The sequence below is a fragment of the Salminus brasiliensis genome, chromosome 10, assembly GCF_030463535.1.
Source record: "Salminus brasiliensis chromosome 10, fSalBra1.hap2, whole genome shotgun sequence".
NCBI lineage: Eukaryota > Metazoa > Chordata > Actinopteri > Characiformes > Bryconidae > Salminus > Salminus brasiliensis.
The window spans coordinates 2415340-2440387 of NC_132887.1; the positions used below are offsets into that span (position 1 = coordinate 2415340).

Sequence of the window (25048 nt, forward strand, 5' to 3'; positions counted from 1 at the left end):
ATCAATTATTTTCCCATTGACTTCCATTGAGACTTACATTGAAGCTCTTGTAAAGCTGCTGTCTTGGAGACGGTGACGGAATGTAGAGCTTGTCCAGGTGAGCGGAGAGTCCAGGTGTGTTTAGTCTATAACCTAATATCTGCCTTCGAAAGCCTTTAAACTTTGCTTTGTACATAAGCTTACACACTTCATCACTAGTGTTGAATATTCTTGTTTGTTTTTATTGTACGTTTGTCAACGTGTGTGAAAATGTGGTAAGAGCCGATGGTGACTAGGTGTACCAGGAATGCAGACTTTCTGGAGATGCTGATAGCCTAATGTTCATCACTTTTGTAGGCCCTAGAATGGAACCTTTGGGGACTCCACAAAATCTGGTAAGCTAACTTTTATTTAACCATACTATACGCTAGCTTCACTTTAGGGTTAATCACTGAATCATTTAGGGGGTTTAAGGGGTTAACTGTCACTAAAACACCCCGATTTGCTGTTAAGAGGACTGAGAATGAGCTGCTAGGTTTAATTAGGAGAGCTAAATCACTTCACACCGCTGTGCTTAGCTTCAGCAGCCCTGGTTTACGAGACGTTTTGCGGCCAGAATCAGTAGTTAACATGCCTAGACGTTTCACTTCTGTTTATTTTATGATGAACGGATCAATAGAAACGCTCCCAGGGTTTTTCCTTTGGCTGTAAAGTTGCGTTTTTTTGGACGTACACTGTTGTTGTGTGACAGCAGTGGAGAAAAAAAGAAGAAGAAAAAAGCCTGGATTATGATTCATGTCTGGGTTTCCACAGACTGGGACCATATTTGTCTTAAATAATCATGTGTGATCTGTTCAGGCATGATTTGCTATTGAATCTGGCGGCCAAGCGTCATAATCAGGGCTGGTGAACATCAGTGTGAAGTGACTTAGCACACTTAATTAAGCCCAACAGCTACTTCTCATCCCCCTCATAAGTGAATTGGAGTGTTTTAGTGAAGGTTAACCCCTTTAACCCTTCGGTTATGATTCAGTTATTAATCCTAAAGTGAAGCTATTGATTAGTATGGTAAAGTTAGCTTACCAGATTTTGTGGAGTCCCCAAGGGTTCGATTTTTGGGCCTATAAACCTGATGTAAAGGTAAGAAAGTAAAGGTGTACTGTGAACACACAAACACTAGTGAACTAGGGGCAGTGAGTGCACACACACACACACACACATACACACACACACACACACACACACACATGCACCCAGAGCGGTGGGCAGCCAGCTCCAGCACCCAGAAAGCAGAGAGGGTGAAGGGCCTTGCTCAAGGGCCCAACAGTGGCAGCTTGCTGACCCGGGTATCGACCCCACAACCCTGTCCTCAATAGCCCGGAGCTCTTGCCACCACTTCACTAATGTAAATTATGACGGTGCAAAAATGACAATACAAAGTTTAAAGGGGTTTAAGGAGCCGACTAATCCCACCTGGATCACGTGGGTGGAGCGTGGGCTAGGTGGGGTCTAGATTGGCATGGGCTCTGACTAGGTTTGTACATGTGGTATTACTTGGGCTTCCCAAATGGGTCCAATCGTTACAGCTCACCCTAATCTCACATGGACCCTGTATGCAGTGTACAACCCAGATGGGGCCCATGTTTAACCCCTCTCAGCCCCATCACTGAACCGACTGGGACCCTAGTGGGCAGCCATATGTGGGGCGAAAAAATGGAACCCATTGACAAAAGGGGAGCTACCCCTACAGGCCCCACATGGGCATGGAATCTGGGTACACGCTCTTGTCTGGGTATTTTTTGGATGGTGGACCCACTCTCAGCCTAGCAGTGACAGATTCTGGTCAGTCATGGTCCTGTGGTGGTCTCTTTTCAATTATGATTGGGGTAGAGTTTTATAGTGATTCATTACATTTTTGGTATTCCAAGCCTAGACGGTCCGCCCCCTAGTGGCTAAAGGTTTTTTAGAGCTTAAATATTTAGCAGTGACAGATTCTGGTCAGTCAGTGGTGGTCCTGTGGTGGTCTCTTCAATTATGAGTGGGGTAGAGAGATGATGAATTGTGCAGCAACGATGGGCTACACTCGTAAAAATAATAAATCAACACAAATGTACAAGAAGTGTAGACACATTGTGAATCACATTTTTATTGTTATAAATATCACATCTTACAAAAAGGATTAAAACAGGACACGTGGTAAAACAAGGCAAACAAAAAACATTAGCTATATTCAATGCAGTCAAATTCTTTATTAGTGCATCAAGTACTTAAATACTGCACTGCTGTGTGTTTCTCACACAAACAACATACAAGACTTGTTGCATAAAGGTGATCATTTGGGGTTCTTTGGCTTTATTTTATTAAAAAACACGTATAAAAAATACAGTAGAAAGAAATGAGGTATAAAACAAATGTACAAAACTATTCTGGGTAAAAAAAAAAGCAACAAAAAAACAAAATAAAAGTCACCTTTTCTCGGCTTCTGTAAAGTCTGCAGTGGTGTTGGTGACGACGGCTGACCGTATGAGCGTTTCCTTCCGTGCCACATCGCTGCTGGCTGCCCGAGACGTCCCCCAAAAATAGCACCATGTGAGCCTGGCTCTGTTATTACTGCCTCCCTGCAACAGGTCACGCCACGTTAGGTCAAACTCCGTGTCGGCGATCTCGTAAAAGGAGCCCAAACACTCCAACAACAGGCAAACCTTTCCTTTTCACACACAGGTTAGTACAGATACAACAACACCCTCCTCTGGACCCTCCTGTGGACCCTCCTGTGGTCTCTAAATCTCTGCAAGCTTTGAACTCTCAGTACAGAGCGCCGGCGTTTCGTCACCTCGCTCAGAAACACAGTGATTTGGCTGCAGGTGTCGTCTGCTTTTCTCCCTAAAGTGCCTGCAGTTGACAGCTTGTGCTGTCTCGCTCTGTCATTTGGTCCAGTGGTCCCAGAGAGCCCCCGCCCCTGCTCCAGCACACCCAGTTCGCCTCCCGAAGGGCTTTAAGGGGGCCTTGTTAGTGAGATCAGGTGTGCTGGAAGCTGGGGAAGCTCTGAAATGTGCAGGAACCAGACTGAGAACCAGTGCTGGACGCCTCTTTAAGTACTTCTGGAAGTTTCTACTTCTGGAAGTTTCGAGGTTGTAATTACCCATCGAGCTTAAGTGGTTTTGGGGACAGAAAAATACTCTTTATTTACTTTTATGGCTTCTGAGTAACTCAAATACTAAAATAGGGCCACTTTACAGCTTGCATGCTTTAACGCTGATTCAGAAGGCCAGGCCAGAGTTTAGGTGGCTTCACAAGGTCCCTATGGACCCCATACTTATATTTACACCACTCAACATCTAAACCACCGCCAGAGGAGCTTGTGTTTAGTTGGGTTTAGTGTGCTGGATGACTCAAAGCACAACGTATGGTTGGGGAGCACCTGGTATAGAGGAATACGGCTCCAACCCTGCTCCTGAAGACCCCCAGCACCCTTTGGTGTTGTCCTTCTCTTAAGATCTGAGATCCTGAGATCCATCTAATCCCATCTATGACCTAAGATTAACTACCAGCCACTTTGCCTGAAATGTACGATCTGGAGGTGACCCTGGAGACTGAGACTAAGAGACTGGAGCTCATTTGACGATGCATGGTAATCGTCCTCTAGACCTTAATCAGTGGTCAGTTTGACCTCAGAGCCGTACGTTTTTGCAAGCGAAGTGTCCCAAAGTCTAAAAATGAGCATGTGCAGGGGCATGCAAAAGTTTGGGCATCCCTGGTCAAAACGCTGTATGTGAATAGTTAAGCAGGTAAAGGAGGCTCTGATTTCCGCAAAGGCATAAAGACTAGAGGATTCGTCTAGGGGTTGCTGCACAGTAGAGCAGTGCACCACCTTTCCAGAGTCTGCTAAATCTGCCTTCTGAGGGCTTTATTAGTCTTCCAGACCTTAACTTGACCCCCACCAATCAGGATTTGGGAATTGCATGGCTGTAGATGTAGCAAATTAGACCACTGAGCCTCTCAGAGACCCCCAAGAGTTACTTTTAACTAGAAATATTTCACACACATGCTTTATTCATCCAATATTGATCATTTTATAGTGATTCATTACACTTTTGGTGTTCCAAGCCTAGATGGTGTGCCCCCTAGTGGTTGAAAATCCAGGTCTGCTAAAGTTTTAGTCTTCCAGACCTTAACTTGACCCCCACCAATCGTGATAGCTGCTATTTTTTAACTGTATTAGGAACTGAGGCAATGGCTCCTGAAAGCACTCTGCTATCTTCTTGCAGTCTTCTCCTGCTTTGTGGGCATCAGTTATGTCCTCTGCAGCTGCTTAGAGGAGCCCATGGCTGCTGAATTGTTGGGATGAGGTTCAGTAAAGGTTTTTAGAGCAAAAATTTTTGGGGTGCCTAAACTTTTGCATGGTGCTCCTTAACTTTTCACTCTAAAATAATCACCTTTTGGAGATCTGTTGATCTTCTACACACACTACCAGAGATTTGAACCAGCCCAAACTTTTGCATCCTACTGGATTCTGCCGTTGTCCCCTTCAGGTGGAGGGAAACAGGCCCTAGCTATACTGTATCAAATGTATTTGTATGGATAATGTATGCTAAAGTATGCTAAAGTATGCTAATGTATGGCTGTATTTCAACTGCTTCTGATCTTCTTCCACTGATCTGATCGGATCTGATCATCATGTCATGGTCACTCGGTGCCATGATGTTCCAATATGACCTGGCTGAGCTATGAAAGGAAAGATGTCTGTGGTTTGTGTACCTTATAAACAGCTGGTGGATGCGACGGTGATGCCGTACAGATGCGACCGCTGATCAGGCAGGAACTCTTCGGTGGAGAGGCTGGAGTCTCGACTTACAGCAATCACTCCATCCCTGCAATAGACAGGCAGATAACAATGAGAAGGTGCTGCCAGAGGGGGCGCTGCATCTGCCACCGCCTCTTTTCAAACTGCTGCCTATGCAGCATCGCCGGGCGGCTGACGCACTCGCTGGGTCCCCAGCTCCACCGTACCAGCTAACGGACTCTTTAAGAGTGGTGAGGGGAAAGAGAGAGAGAGAGAGAGAGCGCCATCTACCCACCCGGAGAGTGCAAGGCCAATTATGCTCTCTCAGATTCTGGACTCTGATGGCAGTGTGGCATTGGCTCGGAATTTGGGATTTGCATGCCTGTAGATGTAGTAAATTAGACCACTGAGCCACTCAGAGACCCCCAAGAGTTACTTTTAACTACAAACATTTCACACACATGCTTTATTCATCCATTATTGATCATTTTATAGTGATTAATTACACTTTTGCTGTTCCAAACCAAGACAGTACGCCCCCTAGTGGTCAAAAATCCAGTTCTGCTAAAATATTTGCCTCATTTGTGATTTTACGTAGTAGTGGCCCACAAAATCGACCAAATGCTGACACTCCCACTGGTCACTGTGGCAACGTGTGAAACAGAAATGCTTCTGATTGGCAGCTTTTTACCCTTGCCTGTGCCTCACTAAGCCCCCAACTTGCATTTCTGAGCTGAGAGGACGGAGGAGACACGCTGATATCGAGGGTGGCTCTACTCCTTAGGAGTCAATCAGCTTGTTTGCCTTGTAGTCTATCATGGTTACCTTTCCCTTCCTCTGTAGGACATATCCGTGAGGGTATCAGGGAGGGTCTCTGAGCTGGCTAAACATTATCTCTCCACAATAGATACATATTATACATATTATTTACATATCAATTATAACCAATACATATTATTGATTAATATTAGTTTGATCTGATGCCTGCAGATGTGTGTGACCCCTAAGTCAGTGGTTTCCAACCTGGGGTCCGCGAACATGCATCACAGGGGGTATGCAAGGCTTTGTTTGGTGCTTTTCTTAGATAATTGGACTTTTTGTCCAATGAAAAACAGGTTAGGAACCACAGCCCTAAGGAATAAGTGCTGTAAATTATGTAAAAGGTACTAAGGCAGGGTCAGTATATACCTATAATACTACAAGTCAGTACCCTGAATATGGGAACATCAGTTTTTTAAGGTTCGGAGTGACCGCTGATGCGCTTACCTCCTCCAGTCCGTGTAGTAGTAGTGATTGGAGTAGAACACCATGCTGAAGGGATAGTTCAGGTTGCTCTGAATGACACGTCTGCCCGATCCGTCAGGAGCCACGCACTCCAGACGCTTCGTCCCTGTCCATCGAAAAACAGAGGGAATTATTCATCTCATCTGATCTAATGTCTAAAGGGTTCTTTAGTTCTTCAGTAGCAATTTTAAAACACTGTAATCAGAAAGTTTTGAGGCTGTGAGACTCCGGTAAAGGAAATATGAAATACAAAGAAATCTGACCTCAGTTTGTCAGGTTTAGGGCCAGGTTATCTCTCCACGCAGTGCTCTAGGTCATATAGGTTCTAGAGATACTGTACTTAAGTACTAAAATACTGGAGGATTATTATTATTGGTTCTCCTACTTCCACTTTTACTTCACTCCATATTCTGGATGAGTTTAATACGTTTACTCCATTAAACCCACATTATCACCTCCAGAGATGACCGCTAGATGGCGCTGTCACCGGGTTAGATGAAGCCGCCTCAACACTGATCAGAACAGGCGATGGAGCCGTGAGCGAGCATGCTGCCGTTCTTCCTCTCACTCCGCTGCTGCAGTGAGGACACTAACGCTAGAGCTCTGTTAGTTTATCTCCAGATGAAGAAGAAGAACCACCAGAAGAACCTCCTCCATCTTCACCTCCTGCAAATACTCGTATGTGCCGAACGGCCTGAGATCTTTCAGCTGTAGTTTACAGAGTTTACAGAGAGTGAAGCTCAGGGGTTTGAGCTGCTCTCCTCACTGGTTTTACAGATGAAACTCTTGTATGTGGCGGGTCGAGTCAGGTCTGCTCAGCTCTCTCTCTCTCTTTTGGGCGAGTTAGTTTAGAGAGTAACTGAAGACTCGTGTTCATGAACTCTGTCTTCTACAGTCCTGTCCTTCTCCTACAGCCAGAGGAACTGAGACAGGCCTTCAGTCTGAGCATCTCAACTAATAGAAACACTGACACCCAAACTTTTGACTGCTTTCTGTAAGAACTACAGAACCCAGTACTGTACTTTTACTGTCAGTACTTAAGTAGAACTTTTTAGAATACCAAACTACTTGTGATACTTAAGTACAGAAATGTTGAGTACTTCAGTACTTCTACTTAAGTCTGGAGCTTAAAGACACTTCTACTTCTACTCAGGTCACTTTTCTGATCCAGCACCTGGACTTTTACTCAAGTCCGGGTCTCCAGTACTGTATAGATGTATTATATATATATATATATATATATATATATATATATATATATATAAGTGTTTTTACATGGCGAATTGTGTGAGGATTAAGGTCTGCAGTTAGCACCACCACGCTAATTGGTGGGGTATATGCTTCCTTTAGTTGTTAGCTATGTTTATATATATATATATATATATATATATATTATAAAGGAAGACACACCTGCATCAGCCCAGCACAATCGGCGGGCATTGGAGTCAAAGGTCAGAGCGTTGGGCAGCCCGATGCCGTCCTGGACCAGAACCCTCCTGTTGTGGCCGTCCACAGTGGAGCTCTCGATTTTGGGGGCTTCTCGGTTCCAGTCGGTCCAGTATAGTGTTCTGTGGAAGGGATTAAACATACATGCAGAGGGTAAGTGGGCCTGCAGTAGTTACCATAGGTTCTCTGGGTAATGCAGACCGGCGCCTCTCCTCTATCTGGCCTGGATTTAATCAGGGTTACCTCCAGCAGTATTCTCAGAGCAGTGATTTGGCCTCTGTGGATATGGAGAGTGATGATAAATAGTGCACAGCTTGAGGCTGAGTGTGACACATGGAGTGAATTGAGAGACATAATAATAATAATAATAATAATAATAATAATAATCAAATGAGTGTGTTTTTGTGTGATATTTGCAGTGGGGTAATATTTAAGAGCTTAAAAATGTCCTTTTTTATCTTTTTATAACATTTAAACTCATCTCCAGACCCTGCCGTCAGCTTACGCTGTACGGACAAAAGTATTGGGACACCTGGCTGTTCACTCCTTCTTCTGTTGATCCTGCTTTTGTTGGAGTAACTGTCTCTACTGTCCAGGGTAGAAGGCTAGAGCACTGCTGAAAGGATCTGGTTGCATTCAGGATGTTGGATGATGATCACCACCCCACCTCAGCTCATCCCCAACTTCCCAACTCATCCCAAAATGAGGATGGAGCACAGTTCTTCCACTGCTCCACAGCTCAAAAGGGGGTCTCTAGCCCTACACCTGGCATCAGGCATGGTGCCAATAGATTCAGTATGTTTACCCCTGCATTTCTGGACAAGCTGAGAGAAGCTCCAGAAGCTTGATCTGAAGGTGGAGCAGTATGTGGGCTGTAGAGGTGGTAGAGTAATACTACAGGATTTTACACTAATATGACTCTATGGGTTCTGCAGCGTTACACAGCAGCAGTTCTGGAGAGAGGTTCTCCTCCTGCAGCTCCACCACCAAACCTCCATAGTGCAGTAGCAGCAGCAGCGCTCCGGCCCGGAGTGGGAATGATGGAGACGCCGTTCTCCCCCTGTTATAGACAGTGGAGCATCGGCATGATCCTGAAGCTGATATTTTAAGGGGAAATGTTGCATAATGCTGCTTTAAAAGATCATATAAGAGCATAATCCTTGGGTTTGATTCCCAGTCTCGGTGACTATGCTGCGCTACACCAATAAGAATCCTTGGGCAAGACTCCTAACACTACATTAGCCCGTAAATGAAAAATGTAATGTAATATATGTGATATATGCAGTGGTGTAAAAGGGAATTACACTCTACCAACTGTAGGGGGAGCCCAGGAACAAAGAAATTCTCGCATACTGCTGCTTTAATCTTTATAATTAGTATTACTTTTGAATGTTTTGCATTGGTTACATTATAATAAGACATGACTGCATCTTTTATACTCTACAGAAATGAGAAGTCACAGGTCAGCCAGCATCTGGAGAAGAGAGCAGCTCCCAGGCTGGAGTTAGATCTAATAGCAGCTTTGCATGATTGCGGGGATGATTGAGCTTTCATACAGTCTGAGGTTAAAATACACAACCCGTACAGCAGACATAAACTCAGATGGATGGTTAATACACACTCACTCACACACACAAACACACACAAACACACACACACACAAAACATGCGCAAAGCCACTTGTAACTATTCTGATTGCCATGAGGTTTGTATTACAAGCCTCCACCCCACACACACACACACACACACACACACACACACACGGGCTGTGTAGTTCCTCCAGATGTTTGTTGGCTCTGCATGTGTGGTTTCTGGCCCACACGCTGCTGCACTTCCCCTGAGCCCAGAGGGCCATGCAAAGCCTATGAAGCAACACACATCTGGACCAATCTGCACACTCATTCTCTAATTTTCTCAGAGCTCTCGTACACTCCCTCCCTCCCTCTCTCCTTCTGTCCATCATTGCTCTCTCACACACATGCTTACAGTGCGTGTAGTAACCACTGGGGACCCTCACATTTCAACCCCCCCCCCCCCCTCAGAGTGTATAAGAGTGTAGAGAGAGTGTGTGTGTGAAGTGTGTAAAAGTGCCCAGTTCAGCTAGTCTAGATGATATATACCACTGATGTATGGTATATATGCTATAATATACAGTATACAATGTCTGTTTCCATGGTTACATTCTACTCTACTCTGTTTCCATGTGGGCTGAATACACCTATTACCATGGTTGCACTATAGAAATCACTGTGGATAAGCTACACCCGCTGACATGGTTTCACTACAGCAGTTTCCATGGTTACATCACACTCAACGATTGTCTTGGTCACCCATTTCTGTGGATACGCTACTCCCTTTTCCATACACCAATATAATACACCAATTTCCATCGTTACCCTAAACTCACTGCCTTGATCACCCATTTCCGTAGACATACTACACCCATTTCAGTGAGTATGCTACTCCCATTTCCATGGCTACACCAATTACAATGGATACACTGCACCTATTGTGATGGTTGTACTACACCAATGTACATAAATACTATACACCTATTGCCATGGTTGCACAACAGCAATTTCCATAGTTACCCTACACTTATTGCCTTGATCACCCATTTTTGTGAATATGGTACCATTATACTGTGCATACTCCACCCCCACTGACATGGTTACACCACATCCGTTTCTATAGTTACTCTACACTCATTGCCTACACCCATTCCGGGGGGACGCTACTGAACAAATTACAATGGATGCACTACACTACAACTGCCATGGTTGTACTATTGCCATGGTTACATCACAGCAATTTCTATAGTTACCCTACACAAATGGCCTTGATCACCCATATTTGTGAATACGGTACATTCCTCCACCCCCACTGACATGGTTACACTACAGCAGTTTCCATGGCTACCCTGCACTCAATACCTTGATTACCAATTTCTATGGATAAGCCACACCTATTCCAATGGTTACACCACATCCATTACTGTTGCTATTTTACACCTTTTGTCATAGTTGTCATGGGTACCATAGGTAGACCACATCAATTACCATAGATACACTACAGCAATTGTCATGGTTACACCACAGCGATTTCCATAGTAACCCTACCCTCATTGCCTTGACCCGTTTTTGTGATTGTCTTTATTGTACACTCATACTGCGTATCCTCTACCCCCACTGACATGGTGACACTACAGCAGTTTCCATGGCTACACTGCACTCATTGCCTTGATTACTGTGGATAGGCTACACATATTTCCATGGTTACACCACATCCATTACTGATCCTATTTTACACCTTTACCAAATACCATAGATATACTACACCTATTGCCATGGTTACACCACAGCAATTACCATGGATACACCACAACAGTATAAATGGAAGTAGCAGCCATCCAGCTACAACCATGGATACACTACACCCATTTCCCCTTACAGTCTGAACGCTTCTACAGGAGGATGAAGAGCAGATATGAAATTAAAGGAAATTTGTCTGAAATGTTGAAACTCTGAAGCAGAAGCAGAGGATATGAGCTGTAGGTCAGCACTGAGCTCAGTAACTTCACCGTTTTCCTGCCCTGCATTACCGGAACCACAGGAAAAACACTGGTTGGCATTAACGTCACCATTAGCTAACGCTGGCAAACAGCACTGGATTACCTGACAGCTGTTTATTTATCTAATTATAAATATGCCATCATTTTTAAAAGCTTGTAGTGCTTTCGTATCCAGCTTGTGCAGATACACATGCTCTGATGCTCCCTCCGTCTACACCGGGAGCCGAGCCGTATCTCTGCAGTCTATCATCCCCGGCAGGAAACGGCTGAAGGACAGGAAATGAGGCTCAATCTTAGTGACCAATTAAGGACATTAATTAAGACCTTTCTTACATTACAGCAGACCCTCTTACCAAACTGCCTTTCAGAGTATCACACAGCTCAGTCGGTGTGTGTGTGTGTGTGTGTGTGTGTGTTATTTCACTGGTCTTCTACATTCATACATACATTGTGTTGTTTCCGGCCAGAGTAAAGTTAGGAGGCCGGCTGCTGTGTGTTTTCATTGGTTAACCTCAATAAACACTCCTATACGCTAGAATAGGAGATATTAGTCAATAGATGCTGCAATAAACACTCATATACACTAGAATATGAGATATTAGTCCATAAACACCTCAATAAACACTCCTATACACTAGAATAGGATATATTAGTCAATAGATGCTGCGATAAACACTCATATACACTAGAATATGAGATATTAGTCCATAAACACCCTCAATAAACACTCCTATACGCTAGAATAGGAGATATTAGTCCATAAACACCTCAATAAACACTCCTATACACTAGAATAGGAGATATTAGTCCATAAACACCTCAATAAACACTCCTATACACTAGAATAGGAGATATTAGTCCATAAACACCTCAATAAACACTCCTATACACTAGAATAGGATATATTAGTCAATAGATGCTGCAATAAACACTCATATACACTAGAATATGAGATATTAGTCCATAAACACCCTCAATAAACACTCCTATACGCTAGAATAGGAGATATTAGTCCATAAACACCTCAATAAACACTCCTATACACTAGAATAGGAGATATTAGTCCATAAACACCTCAATAAACACTCCTATACACTAGAATAGAATATATTAGTCCATAAACACCTCAATAAACACTCCTATACACTAGAATAGGAGATATTAGTCCATAAACACCTCAATAAACACTCCTATACACTAGAATAGAATATATTAGTCCATAAACACCTCAATAAACACTCTTATACACTAGAATAGGAGATATTAGTCCATAAACACCTCAGAAAAACACCACTATACACTAGAATAGGATATATTAGTCCATAAACACCTCAGTAAACACTCATATACACTAGAATAGGAGATATTAGTCAATAGATGCTGCAATAAACACTCATATACACTAGAATAGAATATATTAGTCCATAAACACCTCAATAAACACTCCTATACGCTAGAATAGGAGATATTAGTCCATAAACACCTCAATAAACACTCCTATACGCTAGAATAGGAGATATTAGTCCATAAACACCTCAATAAACACTCCTATACACTAGAATAGAATATATTAGTCCATAAACACCTCAATAAACACTCCTATACACTAGAATAGGAGATATTAGTCCATAAACACCTCAATAAACACTCCTATACACTAGAATAGGAGATATTAGTCCATAAACACCTCAATAAACACTCCTATACACTAGAATAGGAGATATTAGTCAATAGAATAGAATTATTATTGGTATTTGCTTATTGGACCCTAGATAAAATGTACATAGGCTTACTTCTAGACTAAATATATAAACATATTTTATGTATGTATATAAAGCACAGACACTTTAAGCAGTATTAAAGCTCATACCCTGAGTGGGAGTCTACAATGATGGCTCTTGGATTCACTAAATCCGTGTCAAACAGAATCCTTCGCTCACTTCCGTCCAGGTTGGCCATTTCGATCTTGTCCGGTGTGCTGTCCACCCAGAATAACCTCCTGCGCGCCACATCCACGGCCAAACCCTCCGGACTCATCAGGCCTGAAAAAAGCAGGAGTCACCCTTAGAGAATGTCCTCAACTCAACTCAAGATCTCTGTAATGCAGCTCTCATTTCAGATCAGATATTAAATCTTTACTAGTAATAATATCACACAGACACAGATCAGACAGATATACAGATCTATGAAGCCTTTCTGACCAGTCATACTGCCACAATCACATTTTGTAAAATGTAATTACTGACTAGTTCTATTGCCAAGATGACATATCCTTAATTTTTATCATTTATAATTTAGTCATATGTTATCATTGATTTGTATTGGGTGGTAATCAATAAATGAGCTGACCTGAAAGGAGGTGATTTGGTCATACAGTCTATTGATGCATTAATGCTCATTAGCATAGAGGTACTGAACTCCTCCCACCCTCACACACACATTACCACCATCCTAGTTATGACATGCACCTTATGGCAAGCCATTTTAGCCAAAAGTAACACCAGCGATACTCTCTACTAGTGATAATATCAGACCTACAGCTCTCTCTAAGCCATTCTGACCAGTCATACTGCCAAGATGATATCCTTAATATCATTTTAACTAGTATGTTTCTATTCATTTACATGGAATTTCACTCGCTCTTATCTAAACTAGCATTTTTACTAGTAAAAAGTCCAGTTACAGAGATCTGCTCTTACTTTTACTAGTAGAAACTGTAAGTTTTCACATCTACAGTGTAATTCTGTAAATCTCTAATCTCTAGTAAAATCTCTAAACATATAATATTATTATTATTATTATTAATCAAAACTCTAGTAGAAATCTAAAATTATATTTACATTTACGGCATTTAGCTGACGCTCTTGTCCAGAGTGACTTACAAGGTCGCAGAGGTCGACCAATGCAGTGTTAGGAGTCTTGCCCATGGACTGGACTTATTGGTGTAGCACAGCATAGTCACCCAGACTGGGAATCGAACCCTGGTCTCCCACATGGTGTAGTAGCTCACTGGTAGGTAGTGGTCTAATCTAAAGCTGCACATATCCTAAATGCACATTACAACTAGTCAAATCTACATTAGAGATATCATGAATTAGCATTTTCACTAGTCAGAATTAATTTACGGATCTGTGATTTACTAGTCAGAATTACACTGTAGATGTACTGTCGTTAAAATTGCATTAAGGATTTGTGGTTCTGGTAATATGAAAGGCTTTATAGATCTGTAGATCTGATATTAGCACTATTAAAGATTTTATAGCTAATCTGAAAGGAGAGTTTCTGCTGGTAAAAAAATAAAACTGCAGTACACAGATCTTAAATTTTAGTTTTTACTGGTAAAAACTGAGCACCAGCTCGAATCGCTGGCGTTTCTTTAGGGAAAAATGGCTTGCCATAAGGTGCATGTCATAACTAGGACGGTGGTAATTCAATGAGAATTAATGCATCAACATTTTTACACTTACTAACACTAACATACAGCCTTAATGGACTACGTGACCAAATCATCTCCTATTAGTTCAGCTTATGAATCTCACAAATACAAAAAATAAAAAAGCAAAAAATTATTTACACTTACCACCCTGTTACGCAACATTTTACAGGTAAATTCAGCAATAAAACTGAAAATACGTTCGTAAAATTAAAGTTTACCTAAAAATCCACCATTTCCCTGGACACTGTTCAGTTAAACCTGGCTATGAATGTGTGTGTGATGGACCTGATTATTGACTTCTCAAAAAGGTATATATGGTCACCCTAATGGTGGGCTAAGCTGGTTTATACTGGCTTTTCGCTGGTGGTGGCGCCGTTTGATCTGCCTACCAACATTTAAAACATGACAAATGCTGGTTTGCGCTGGTGTAGAGCTGTTTGACCAGCATGTCCAGTGTTCACAACATTCCTACTGCTGGCCTGTACTGGTTTGGTGCTGGTAAAGTACTGCTGACCAGCACACCAGTGTTTCAAAAAACACAAAATGCTGGTGTCTGCTGGTGGTCAGCATATCAGCTTTCATTGTTAGTGACCAGCACACTCTTGCATACATGCACTGCCATGCAAAACCTTGTATCAACAATGACCTGAAAAGCCTCATTACCCTAACTTTCATCACAACTTTAGAGTGTTTTTGCTTCTCTAGTAAAGTTACTATTTTGGAGATACAAGGTTTTGGTCCAACAGTGACGATATGCTATGTTTTTGTTGGTCTGTAGGGGTAGCTGTATAACTGTGTGAGCTGTAGCTGTGTTGGCTGCAGATGTATGAGCTGCTGTAGGTGTCTCAGGCGTAGCGAGTTACCGGTGTTGATAAGGATCTCGGGCTCCGCTCCCGGCTCCAGGGCGGCTCTGCTGATTGTTCTTCCTGCCAGATCTGTCCAGTACACCTTCCTCTCTCTGCAGTCATAGTCAATACCAACCACTATGGAGCCCTGTTAGAAACAGACAGTCTGAATCAGTTAGTAATGAATCTCATTGCTGTGGAAACAAAACCTGTGGTGTCTCTAAAAATACCAACTTTACAGAAGAAGCAACACAGGAGGTCTCACATGCAGGGCTAAAAGCACTGAAGCTCTGTCCTTGTCCATCCTCGTCCCATTGAGAGGCAGCACTCCAATCTGCTGGCCTTGAGCATACAGCAATGAGACGCCTGATGGGGGTGGAGTCACATCAGGGCGGGGTAAGGGATGCATGGTAGGAGGGGCAACTGTCGGTATACCTATAGGAGAGCAAAACATCATATAAATTATTTTTTAATAAATACATTTAGATTTGTACAGTATAGCAATTAAATAAAATATATCCCCCCCAACCCCCCAACCCCACCCCCTCGCAATTCAGTCAATCAGCCAATCAGGTTTGGTGGCTAAAGTTTGGAGATACAGGCGAAAGTACCTAATACACAATATAGTGTCAGAAACCTTATAAGTGATGATTTAGGCCTGCAGTTAGCACCATGCTAATTGGTGGGATATAGGCCTCCAGTACTTGTATAGCTTGTTAGCTCCAGTGCTAAACTGAAGTGAACTTGAGAATGTGGCTGATTGACTGCACTAGATGTTTGGACTAGTGAAGTAGATCAGGAAGGATCACTCACAGGCAGGTTTGACGGCATCATGTGAGCGAGTCCCAGGCACCTCTCGACCATCCTTATCCACACACCAGCAGTAGCTGCTGTCTCCATAACACTGCACCGGGTTAAACTCGCCAGCAGAGTCGCACTGGGGCAGGTACTGCTGAGGACTAGGTCGCCCCCCGTAATGCTCCATCAGACTCGCTCTCCAGCGCTCACACACCGTCTCTGGGCGCGAGGTAGGAGTCAGCACCACTGCAGGATTAGAAGAAATTATGGTCATTAGCCAATGAGTTTCACACATTCCATATCCATACCCATCCATACCAACCCATACCCAACCATACCCACCCATACCCAACCATACCCACCCATACCCAACCATACCCAACCATACCCAACCATACCCACCCATACCCAACCATACCCAACCATACCCAACCATACCCAACCATACCCACCTATACCAACCCATACCCAATCATACCCACCCATACCCACCTATACCAACCATACCCAACCATACCCACCTATACCACCCATACCTACCTATACTAACCATACCCAACCATACCCACACACATTGCAGCATTTAAAGAGGTAGTTCTGCCACATCTGCCCTAAATGTGACTGGTGTGTTTACCTGGAGCATCACAGTTGGTGGTGGGGCTACCAGGTGGGGTGCGGGTGCCCGCTCTCTCCTGTCCTCTACTGTCCACACACCAGCAGTGTCCTGTAGAACCGTGGCACTGCAGCTGCCTGTACTGACCCGCCTCATCACACTGAGGGACGAAGGCTCCCACCAGGGGGAAACCGTCTGACCCTCTCTGCTGGCTCTCTCTGTGCTGCTCACACTGAGTCTTAGGACGCTCTGGATGAACAGAGAGAGAAAGAAGACTGGGTCAGACATCAGAATATTATAATGTCCCATGAAAGGCAGCTGAAAAAGTGATGCTGATTATGGGCTAATATCTCCTATTCTAGTGTATAGGAGTGTTTATTGAAGGCGTTTATAGACTAATATCTCCTATTGTAGTGCATAGGAGTGTTTATTGAGGTGTTTATGGACTGATATCTCCTATTCTGGTGTATAGGAGTGTTTATTGAGGGTGTTTATAGACTAATATCTCCTATTGTAGTGCATAGGAGTGTTTATTGAGGTGTATATGGACTGATATCTCCTATTCTAGTGTATAGGAGTGTTTATTGAGGGTGTTTATGGACTATTATCTCCTATTCTAGTGTATAGGAGGGTTTATTGAGGTGGGTATGGACTAATATCTCCTATTCTAGTACATATGAGTGTTTATTGAGGTGTTTAGGGACTAATATCTCCTATTCTAGTGTATAGGAGTGTTTATTGAGGTGGTTATGGACTAATATCTCCTATTCTAGTACATAGGAGTGTTTATTGAGGTGTTTATGGACTAATATCTCCTATTCTAGTGTATAGGAGTGTTTATTGAGGTGTTTATGGACTATTATCTCCTATTCTAGTACATAGGAGTGTTTATTGAGGTGTTTATAGACTAATATCTCCTATTCTAGTGTATAGGAGTGTTTATTGAGGTGTTTATGGACTAATATCTCCTATTCTAGTGTATAGGAGTGTTTATTGAGGTGTTTATAGACTAATATATCCTATTCTAGTACATAGGAGTGTTTATTGAGGTGTTTATGGACTAATATCTCCTATTCTAGTGTATAGGAGTGTTTATTGAGGTGGTTATGGACTGATATCTCCTATTCTAGTGTATCTGAATTTGATCTCCACTGAGCTGGTGTGTTTACCTGGAGCATCACAGTTGGTGGTGGGGCTACCAGGTGGGGTGCGGGTGCCCACTCTCTCCTGTCCTCTACTGTCCACACACCAGCAGTGTCCTGTAGAACCGTGGCACTGCAGCTGCCTGTACTGACCCGCCTCATCACACTGAGGGACGAAGGCTCCCACCAGGGGGAAACCGTCTGACCCTCTCTGCTGGCTCTCTCTGTGCTGCTCACACTGAGTCTTAGGACGCTCTGGAGGAACAGAGAAAGAAAGAAGACTGGGTCAGATATCAGAATATTATAATTATGGACTAATATCTCCTATTCTAGTGTACAGGAGTGTTTATTAAAGTGTTTATGGACTAATATCTCCTATTCTAGTGTATAGGAGTGTTTATTGAGATGTTTATGGACTAATATCTCCATTCTAGTGTATAGGAGTGTTTATTGAGGTGTTTATGGACTAATATCTCCTATTCTAGTGTATAGGAGTGTTTATTGAGGTGTTTATGGACTAATATCTCCTATTCTAGTGTATAGGAGTGTTTATTGAGGTGTATATGGACTAATATCTCACATTCTAAGGTATAGGAGGGTTTATTGAGGTGTTTATGGACTAATTTCTCCATTCTAGTGTATCTGAATTTGATCTCCACTGAGCTGGTGTGTTTACCTGGAGCATCACAGTTGGTGGTGGGGCTACCAGGTGGAGTCCGGGTACCCGCTCTCTCCTGTCCTCTACTGTCCACACACCAGCAGTGTCCTGTAGAACCGTGGCACTGCTGCGACCGGTACTGACCCGCCTCATCACACTGAGGGACGAAGGCTCCCACCAGGGGGAAACCATCTGACCCTCTCTGCTGGCTCTCTCTGTGCTGCTCACACTGAGTCTTAGGACGCTCTGGATGAACAGAGAGAGAAAGAAGACTGGGTCAGACATCAGAATATTATAATTATGGACTAATATCTCCTATTCTAGTGTACAGGAGTGTTTATGGAGGTGTTTATGGACTAATATCTCCTATTCTAGTGTATAGATGTGTTTATTAAGGTGTTTATGGACTTATATGTCCTATTCTAGTGTATATGAGTGTTTATTGAGGTGTTTATGGACTAATATCTCCTATTCTAGTGTATATGAGTGTTTATTGAGGTGTATATGGACTAATATCTCCTATTCTAGTGTATAGGAGTGTTTATTGAGGTGTTTATGGACTAATGTCTCCTATTCTAGTGTACAGGAGTGTTTATGGAGGTGTTTATGGACTAATATCTCCTATTCTAGTGTATAGGAGTGTTTATTGAGGTGTATATGGACTAATATCTCCTATTCTAGTGTACAGGAGTGTTTATGGAGGTGTTTATGGACTAATATCTCCTATTCTAGTGTACAGGAGTGTTTATTGAGGTGTATATGGACTAATATCTCCTATTCTAGTGTACAGGAGTGTTTATGGAGGTGTTTATTGACTAATATCTCCTATTCTAGTGTATAGAAGTGTTCATTTAGGTGTTTATGGACTAATGTCTCCTATTCTAGTGTATATGAGTGTTTATTGAGGTGTATATGGACTAATGTCTCCTATTCTAGTGTATATGAGTGTTTATGGAGGTGTTTATGGACTAATATCTCCTATTCTAGTGTATAGGAGTGTTTATTGTGGTGTTTATGGACTAATTACCCCCACTCTAGTGTATAGAAGTGTTTATTAAGGTGTTTATGGACTAATATCTCCTATTCTAGTGTATAGGTGTGTTTATTGAGGTGTTTATGGACTAATATTTCCTATTCTAGTGTATATGAGTGTTTATTGAGGTGTATATGGACTAATATCTCCTATTCTAGTGTACAGGAGTGTTTATGGAGGTGTTTATGGACTAATATCTCCTATTCTAGTGTATAGGAGTGTTTATTGAGGTGTATATGGACTAATATCTCCTATTCTAGTGTACAGGAGTGTTTATGGAGGTGTTTATGGACTAATATCTCCTATTCTAGTGTATAGGAGTGTTTATTGAGGTGTATATGGACTAATATCTCACATTCTAAGGTATAGGAGGGTTTATTGATGTGTTTATGGACTAATTTCTCCATTCTAGTGTATCTGAATTTGATCTCCACTGAGCTGGTGTGTTTACCTGGAGCATCACAGTTGGTGGGTGGGCTACCCGGTGGGGTGCGGGTACCCGCTCTCTCCTGTCCTCTACTGTCCACACACCAGCAGTGTCCTGTAGAACCGTGGCACTGCTGCGACCGGTACTGACCCGCCTCATCACACTGAGGGACAAAAGCTCCAGCCAAGGGGAAACCATCTGACCCTCTCTGCTGGCTCTCTCTGTGCTGCTCACACTGAGTCTTAGGACGCTCTGGATGAACAGAGAGAGAAAGAAGACTGGGTCAGACATCAGAATATTATAATGTCCCATGAAAGGCAGCTGAAAAAGTGATGCTGATTATGGGCTAATATCTCCTATTCTAGTGTATAGGAGTGTTTATTGAAGGCGTTTATAGACTAATATCTCCTATTCTAGTGTATAGGAGTGTTTATTGAGGTGTTTATGGACTAATATCTCCTCCTCTAGTGTATAGGAGTGTTTATTGAGGTGTTTATGGGCTAATATTTCTTATTCTAGTATATAGGAGTGTTTATTGAGGTGTTTATGGGCTAATATCTCCTATTCTAGTGTATAGGAGTGTTTATTGAGGTGTTTATGGACTAATATCTCCTCCTCTAGTGTATAGGAGTGTTTATTGAGGTGTTTATGGGCTAATATTTCTTATTCTAGTATATAGGAGTGTTTATTGAGGTGTTTATGGGCTAATATTTCTTATTCTAGTGTATAGGAGTGTTTATTAAGGTGTGTGGGCTAATATCTCCATTCTAGTGTATAGGAGTGTTTATTTAGGTGTTTATGGACTAATATCTCCTCCTCTAGTGTATAGGAGTGTTTATTGAGGTGTTTATGGACTAATATCTCCTATTCTAGTGTATAGGAGTGTTTATTAAGGTGTTTATGGACTAATATCTCCTCCTCTAGTGTATAGGAGTGTTTATTGAGGTGTTTATGGGCTAATATTTCTTATTCTAGTGTATAGGAGTGTTTATTAAGGTGTGTGGGCTAATTTCTCCATTCTAGTGTATCTGAATTTGATCTCCACTGAGCTGGTGTGTTTACCTGGAGCATCACAGTTGGTGGGTGGGCTACCAGGTGGAGTCCGGGTACCCGCTCTCTCCTGTCCTCTACTGTCCACACACCAGCAGTGTCCTGTAGAACCGTGGCACTGCTGCGACCGGTACTGACCCGCCTCATCACACTGAGGGACGAAGGCTCCCACCAGGGGGAAACCGTCTGACCCTCTCTGCTGGCTCTCTCTGTGCTGCTCACACTGAGTCTTAGGACGCTCTGGATGAACAGAGAGAGGGAAAAGACAGCTATTGTCATACATATATGGACAAAAGTATTGGGACACCTGCTTTTTTATTGTTTCTTTTGAAATCAAGGGTATTAAAAATGAGTTTCTCCAGTAGAGGAGTTTCTCCTCTACTGTCCAGAGACGAAGGCTTTCTACTAGATTTTGGAGAAGCACTGCTGTGAAGATTTGGTTGCATTCTGAATGAATTTGTTAAAACTACTGACTATTTTCGTGTCGCAAGCTAAGATGAGGATGACCTGGCCTTGCCGAGCCACCCATGCTGTGGGAGAGAGAGTCTCTGTGCCTCTTTAAGAGTGAGGTGGATCTCGTCACACTCTGACAGTTATGTGAGTTGACCATGTGGAGTGATTCCACCCACAGTCCGCTCTCCCCGGGTCATGGACGCCCTACCCCACTTTATAGCTTTGAAAGGGCTGAAATGGACCTACAGTGAAGAGCCATCTGGAGGTTGAGAAGACGCAGTTCCCTGCAATTAAAGCTCTCACGTGCCCTGGAGACAAGCTACCTGTCCAAAAGTTTGTGGACATTGGCTCGTCCAGTGTTTCTTCTGAAATCAATGGTATTAATAGACAGTTTGTCCCACTATGCTGCTGGAATAGCCTCCACTCCTCTGGGGCCGCTTAATGGGCTTTACTACACTGTTAAACGTATGAATCCCTTGAAGAACCATCAGAGGTTCTTCAGTTCGACGCTGTGGCGGTTCCTCCATAGTTTCAAACTGAAAAACCTCTAAAAGATCCTAAATGATCTTATGTTTTTAACAGTGTAAATGTTGGAGCATTGTTGTGAAGAGGATTTGATTGCATTCAGCCTCACAAAACGATCTGTGAGGTCAGGTACCAATGTTGGATGATTAGTTGTGCCACTCCAATTCATCCCAGAGGTATTGGATGGAGCTCTACCATCACTCTAGAGGACCCCACAGCTGGGTGAAGGCTTTAAATACCTATAGGCCACCCTCAGCAATGGGCATGGTAAGCCTAAGGTCCATGCTATTGCTACTTGTAGACCTGAGTAGCCTCAGAAAGTCATTAAGAATTGATCTCATGAACAGATAAATGATGTCTATCTTTATTGAATCTACCAGTGTGTTTACCTGGAGCATCACAGTTGGTGGGTGGGCTACCCGGTGGGGTGCGGGTGCCCGCTCTCTCCTGTCCTCTACTGTCCACACACCAGCAGTGTCCTGTAGAACCGTGGCACTGCTGCGACCGGTACTGACCCGCCTCATCACACTGAGGGACAAAAGCTCCAGCCAAGGGGAAACCATCTGACCCTCTCTGCTGGCTCTCTCTGTGCTGCTCACACTGAGTCTTAGGACGCTCTGGATGAACAGAGAGAGAAAGAAGACTGGGTCAGACATCAGAATATTATAATTATGGACGAATATCTCCTATTCTAGTGTATAGGAGTGTTTATTGAGGTGTCTATGGACTAATATCTCCTATTCTAGTGTATAGGAGTGTTTATTGAGGTGTTTATGGACTAATATCTCATATTCTAGCGTATAGGACGGTTTATTGAGATGTTTATGGACTAATATCTCATATTCTAGTGTACAGGAGTGTTTATTGAGGTGTTTATGGACTAATATCTCCATTCTAGTGTATAGGAGTGTTTATTGAGATGTTTATGGACTAATATCTCACATTCTAAGGTATAGGAGGGTTTATTGAGGTGTTTATGGACTAATATCTCCTATTCTAGTGTATAGGAGTGTTTATTGAGGTGTTTATGGACTAATATCTCCTATTCTAGTGTATAGGAGTGTTTATTGAGGTGTTTATGGACTAATATCTCCTATTCTAGTGTATAGGAGTGTTTATTGAGGTGTTTATGGACTAATATCTCATATTCTAGCGTATAGGAGTGTTTATTGAGATGTTTATGGACTAATATCTCCTATTCTAGTGTATAGGAGTGTTTATTGAGGTGTATATGGACTAATATCTCACATTCTAAGGTATAGGAGGGTTTATTGAGGTGTTTATGGACTAATTTCTCCATTCTAGTGTATCTGAATTTGATCTCCACTGAGCTGGTGTGTTTACCTGGAGCATCACAGTTGGTGGGGGGGCTACCAGGTGGGGTGCGGGTGCCCGCTCTCTCCTGTCCTCTACTGTCCACACACCAGCAGTGTCCTGTAGAACCGTGGCACTGCTGCGACCGGTACTGACCCGCCTCATCACACTGAGGGACGAAGGCTCCCACCAGGGGGAAACCGTCTGACCCTCTCTGCTGGCTCTCTCTGTGCTGCTCACACTGAGTCTTAGGACGCTCTGGATAAACAGAGATTTTAGGAAAGATGTATGAAATTGCCTGTTTTGGTTTCATGAAGATACAGTGAGATATGAATATGTTGATAAGACCAGCATGCTAATATAAAGGTTATTGCACAGTACCAGTTCTGTACTGACTAAAAGAGTACAGACCACAGCTCTGAGATGCTACCACAGTTTGTAGATATGTAGCGTACCTCAGTTCATTTTTACCAATAATAGTAAATCATACAGTATCAGAAACCACATAATCAAGTCTATTAGAGATTACTGAGAACCTCCACACGGTTCGAGGAGAGTGAGCGATGACTTAGGACTGCAGTTAGCACCACGCTAACTGGTGGACCTCCTCTGGACTAATGCCAAAGTATCACTTTGGGCTAAGAGCAGCTTCAGAAACTCTACTACCTGCACTGAATCTCCCAGTGTGTTTACCTGGAGCATCACAGTTGGTAGGGGGGCTACCGGGTGGGGTGCGGGTGCCCACTCTCTCCTGTCCTCTACTGTCCACACACCAGCAGTGTCCTGTAGAACCATGGCACTGCAGTGGCCGGTACTGGCCCTCCTCATCACACTGAGGGATGAAGGCTCCTAACAGGGATAAGCCGTCTCCTCTCTGCTGGCTCTCTCTGTGCTGCTCACACTGAGTCTTAGGACGCTCTGGGTGAACTGAGAGAGAGAGGGACAGTTATTGTCATGTGTCAGATAAAGATGAAAGTGGACAGTTTAAAGGGCCCACATTTGTCTCACTTTTTTAGAATAAAATGGTCTGTGTTTGATGGACTATGTACACATTCCACTCAGCCTCCAACCTCTAGTTATTGTCATATGTAACAGACAGCTGAACAGGAGACAGTTTTAAGGACCCATATCACAGAAATCCCATTTTACTCACTTTTTTTTAATTAAAAATTGTTAGATGGACTAAATAAACTAAAAAGTGATGCTGATTATGGACTAATATCTCCTATTGTAGTGTATAGGAGTGTTTATTGAGGTGTTTATAGACTAATATCTCCTATTCTAGTGTATAGGAGTGTTTATTGAGGTGTTCATAGACTAATATCTCCTGTTCTAGTGTATATGAGTGTTTATTGAGGTGTTCATAGACTAATATCTCCTGTTCTAGTGTATAGGAGTGTTTATTGAGGTGTTTATAGACTAATATCTCCTATTCTAGTGTATATGAGTGTTTATTGAGGTGTTTATTTACATTTACATTTATGGCATTTAGCAGACGCTCTTATCTAGTGTATATGAGTGTTTACTGATGTTGTTTATGGACTAATATCTCCTATTCTAGTGTATAGGAGTGTTTATTGAGGGTGTTTATGGACTAATATCTCCTATTCTAGTGTATAGGAGTGTTTATTGGGGTGTTTATAGACTAATATATCCTATTCTAGTGTATAGGAGTGTTTATTGAGGTGTTT

At 42.7% G+C, this 25048-nt stretch overlaps 1 protein-coding gene across 3 annotated transcripts in view; it reads right to left on the bottom strand.

Moving 5' to 3' along the window:
• Window positions 1-2109: 2109 nt before the first annotated feature.
• The window catches only part of nid2a (nidogen 2a (osteonidogen)), a 66033-nt gene continuing 43094 nt past the window's right edge, over window positions 2110-25048 (bottom strand). For 2 of the 3 annotated variants that reach the window (XM_072688990.1, XM_072688989.1), the window contains exons 12-27: window positions 24051-24284; window positions 23388-23615; window positions 22433-22660; window positions 21078-21305; window positions 20040-20267; window positions 18574-18801; window positions 17925-18152; window positions 16777-17004; window positions 16158-16388; window positions 15610-15779; window positions 15363-15492; window positions 12934-13105; window positions 7457-7614; window positions 6029-6152; window positions 4738-4850; window positions 2110-2597 (exon numbers count right to left, since the gene is read on the bottom strand). In XM_072688990.1, coding sequence (XP_072545091.1) covers window positions 4739-4850; window positions 6029-6152; window positions 7457-7614; window positions 12934-13105; window positions 15363-15492; window positions 15610-15779; window positions 16158-16388; window positions 16777-17004; window positions 17925-18152; window positions 18574-18801; window positions 20040-20267; window positions 21078-21305; window positions 22433-22660; window positions 23388-23615; window positions 24051-24284 — 2927 coding nt within the window. In that variant the 3' untranslated portion in view covers window positions 2110-2597; window position 4738. The remainder of the gene's footprint in view (window positions 2598-4737; window positions 4851-6028; window positions 6153-7456; window positions 7615-12933; window positions 13106-15362; window positions 15493-15609; window positions 15780-16157; window positions 16389-16776; window positions 17005-17924; window positions 18153-18573; window positions 18802-20039; window positions 20268-21077; window positions 21306-22432; window positions 22661-23387; window positions 23616-24050; window positions 24285-25048) is intronic. The other variant, XM_072688991.1, reaches the window with a different exon arrangement.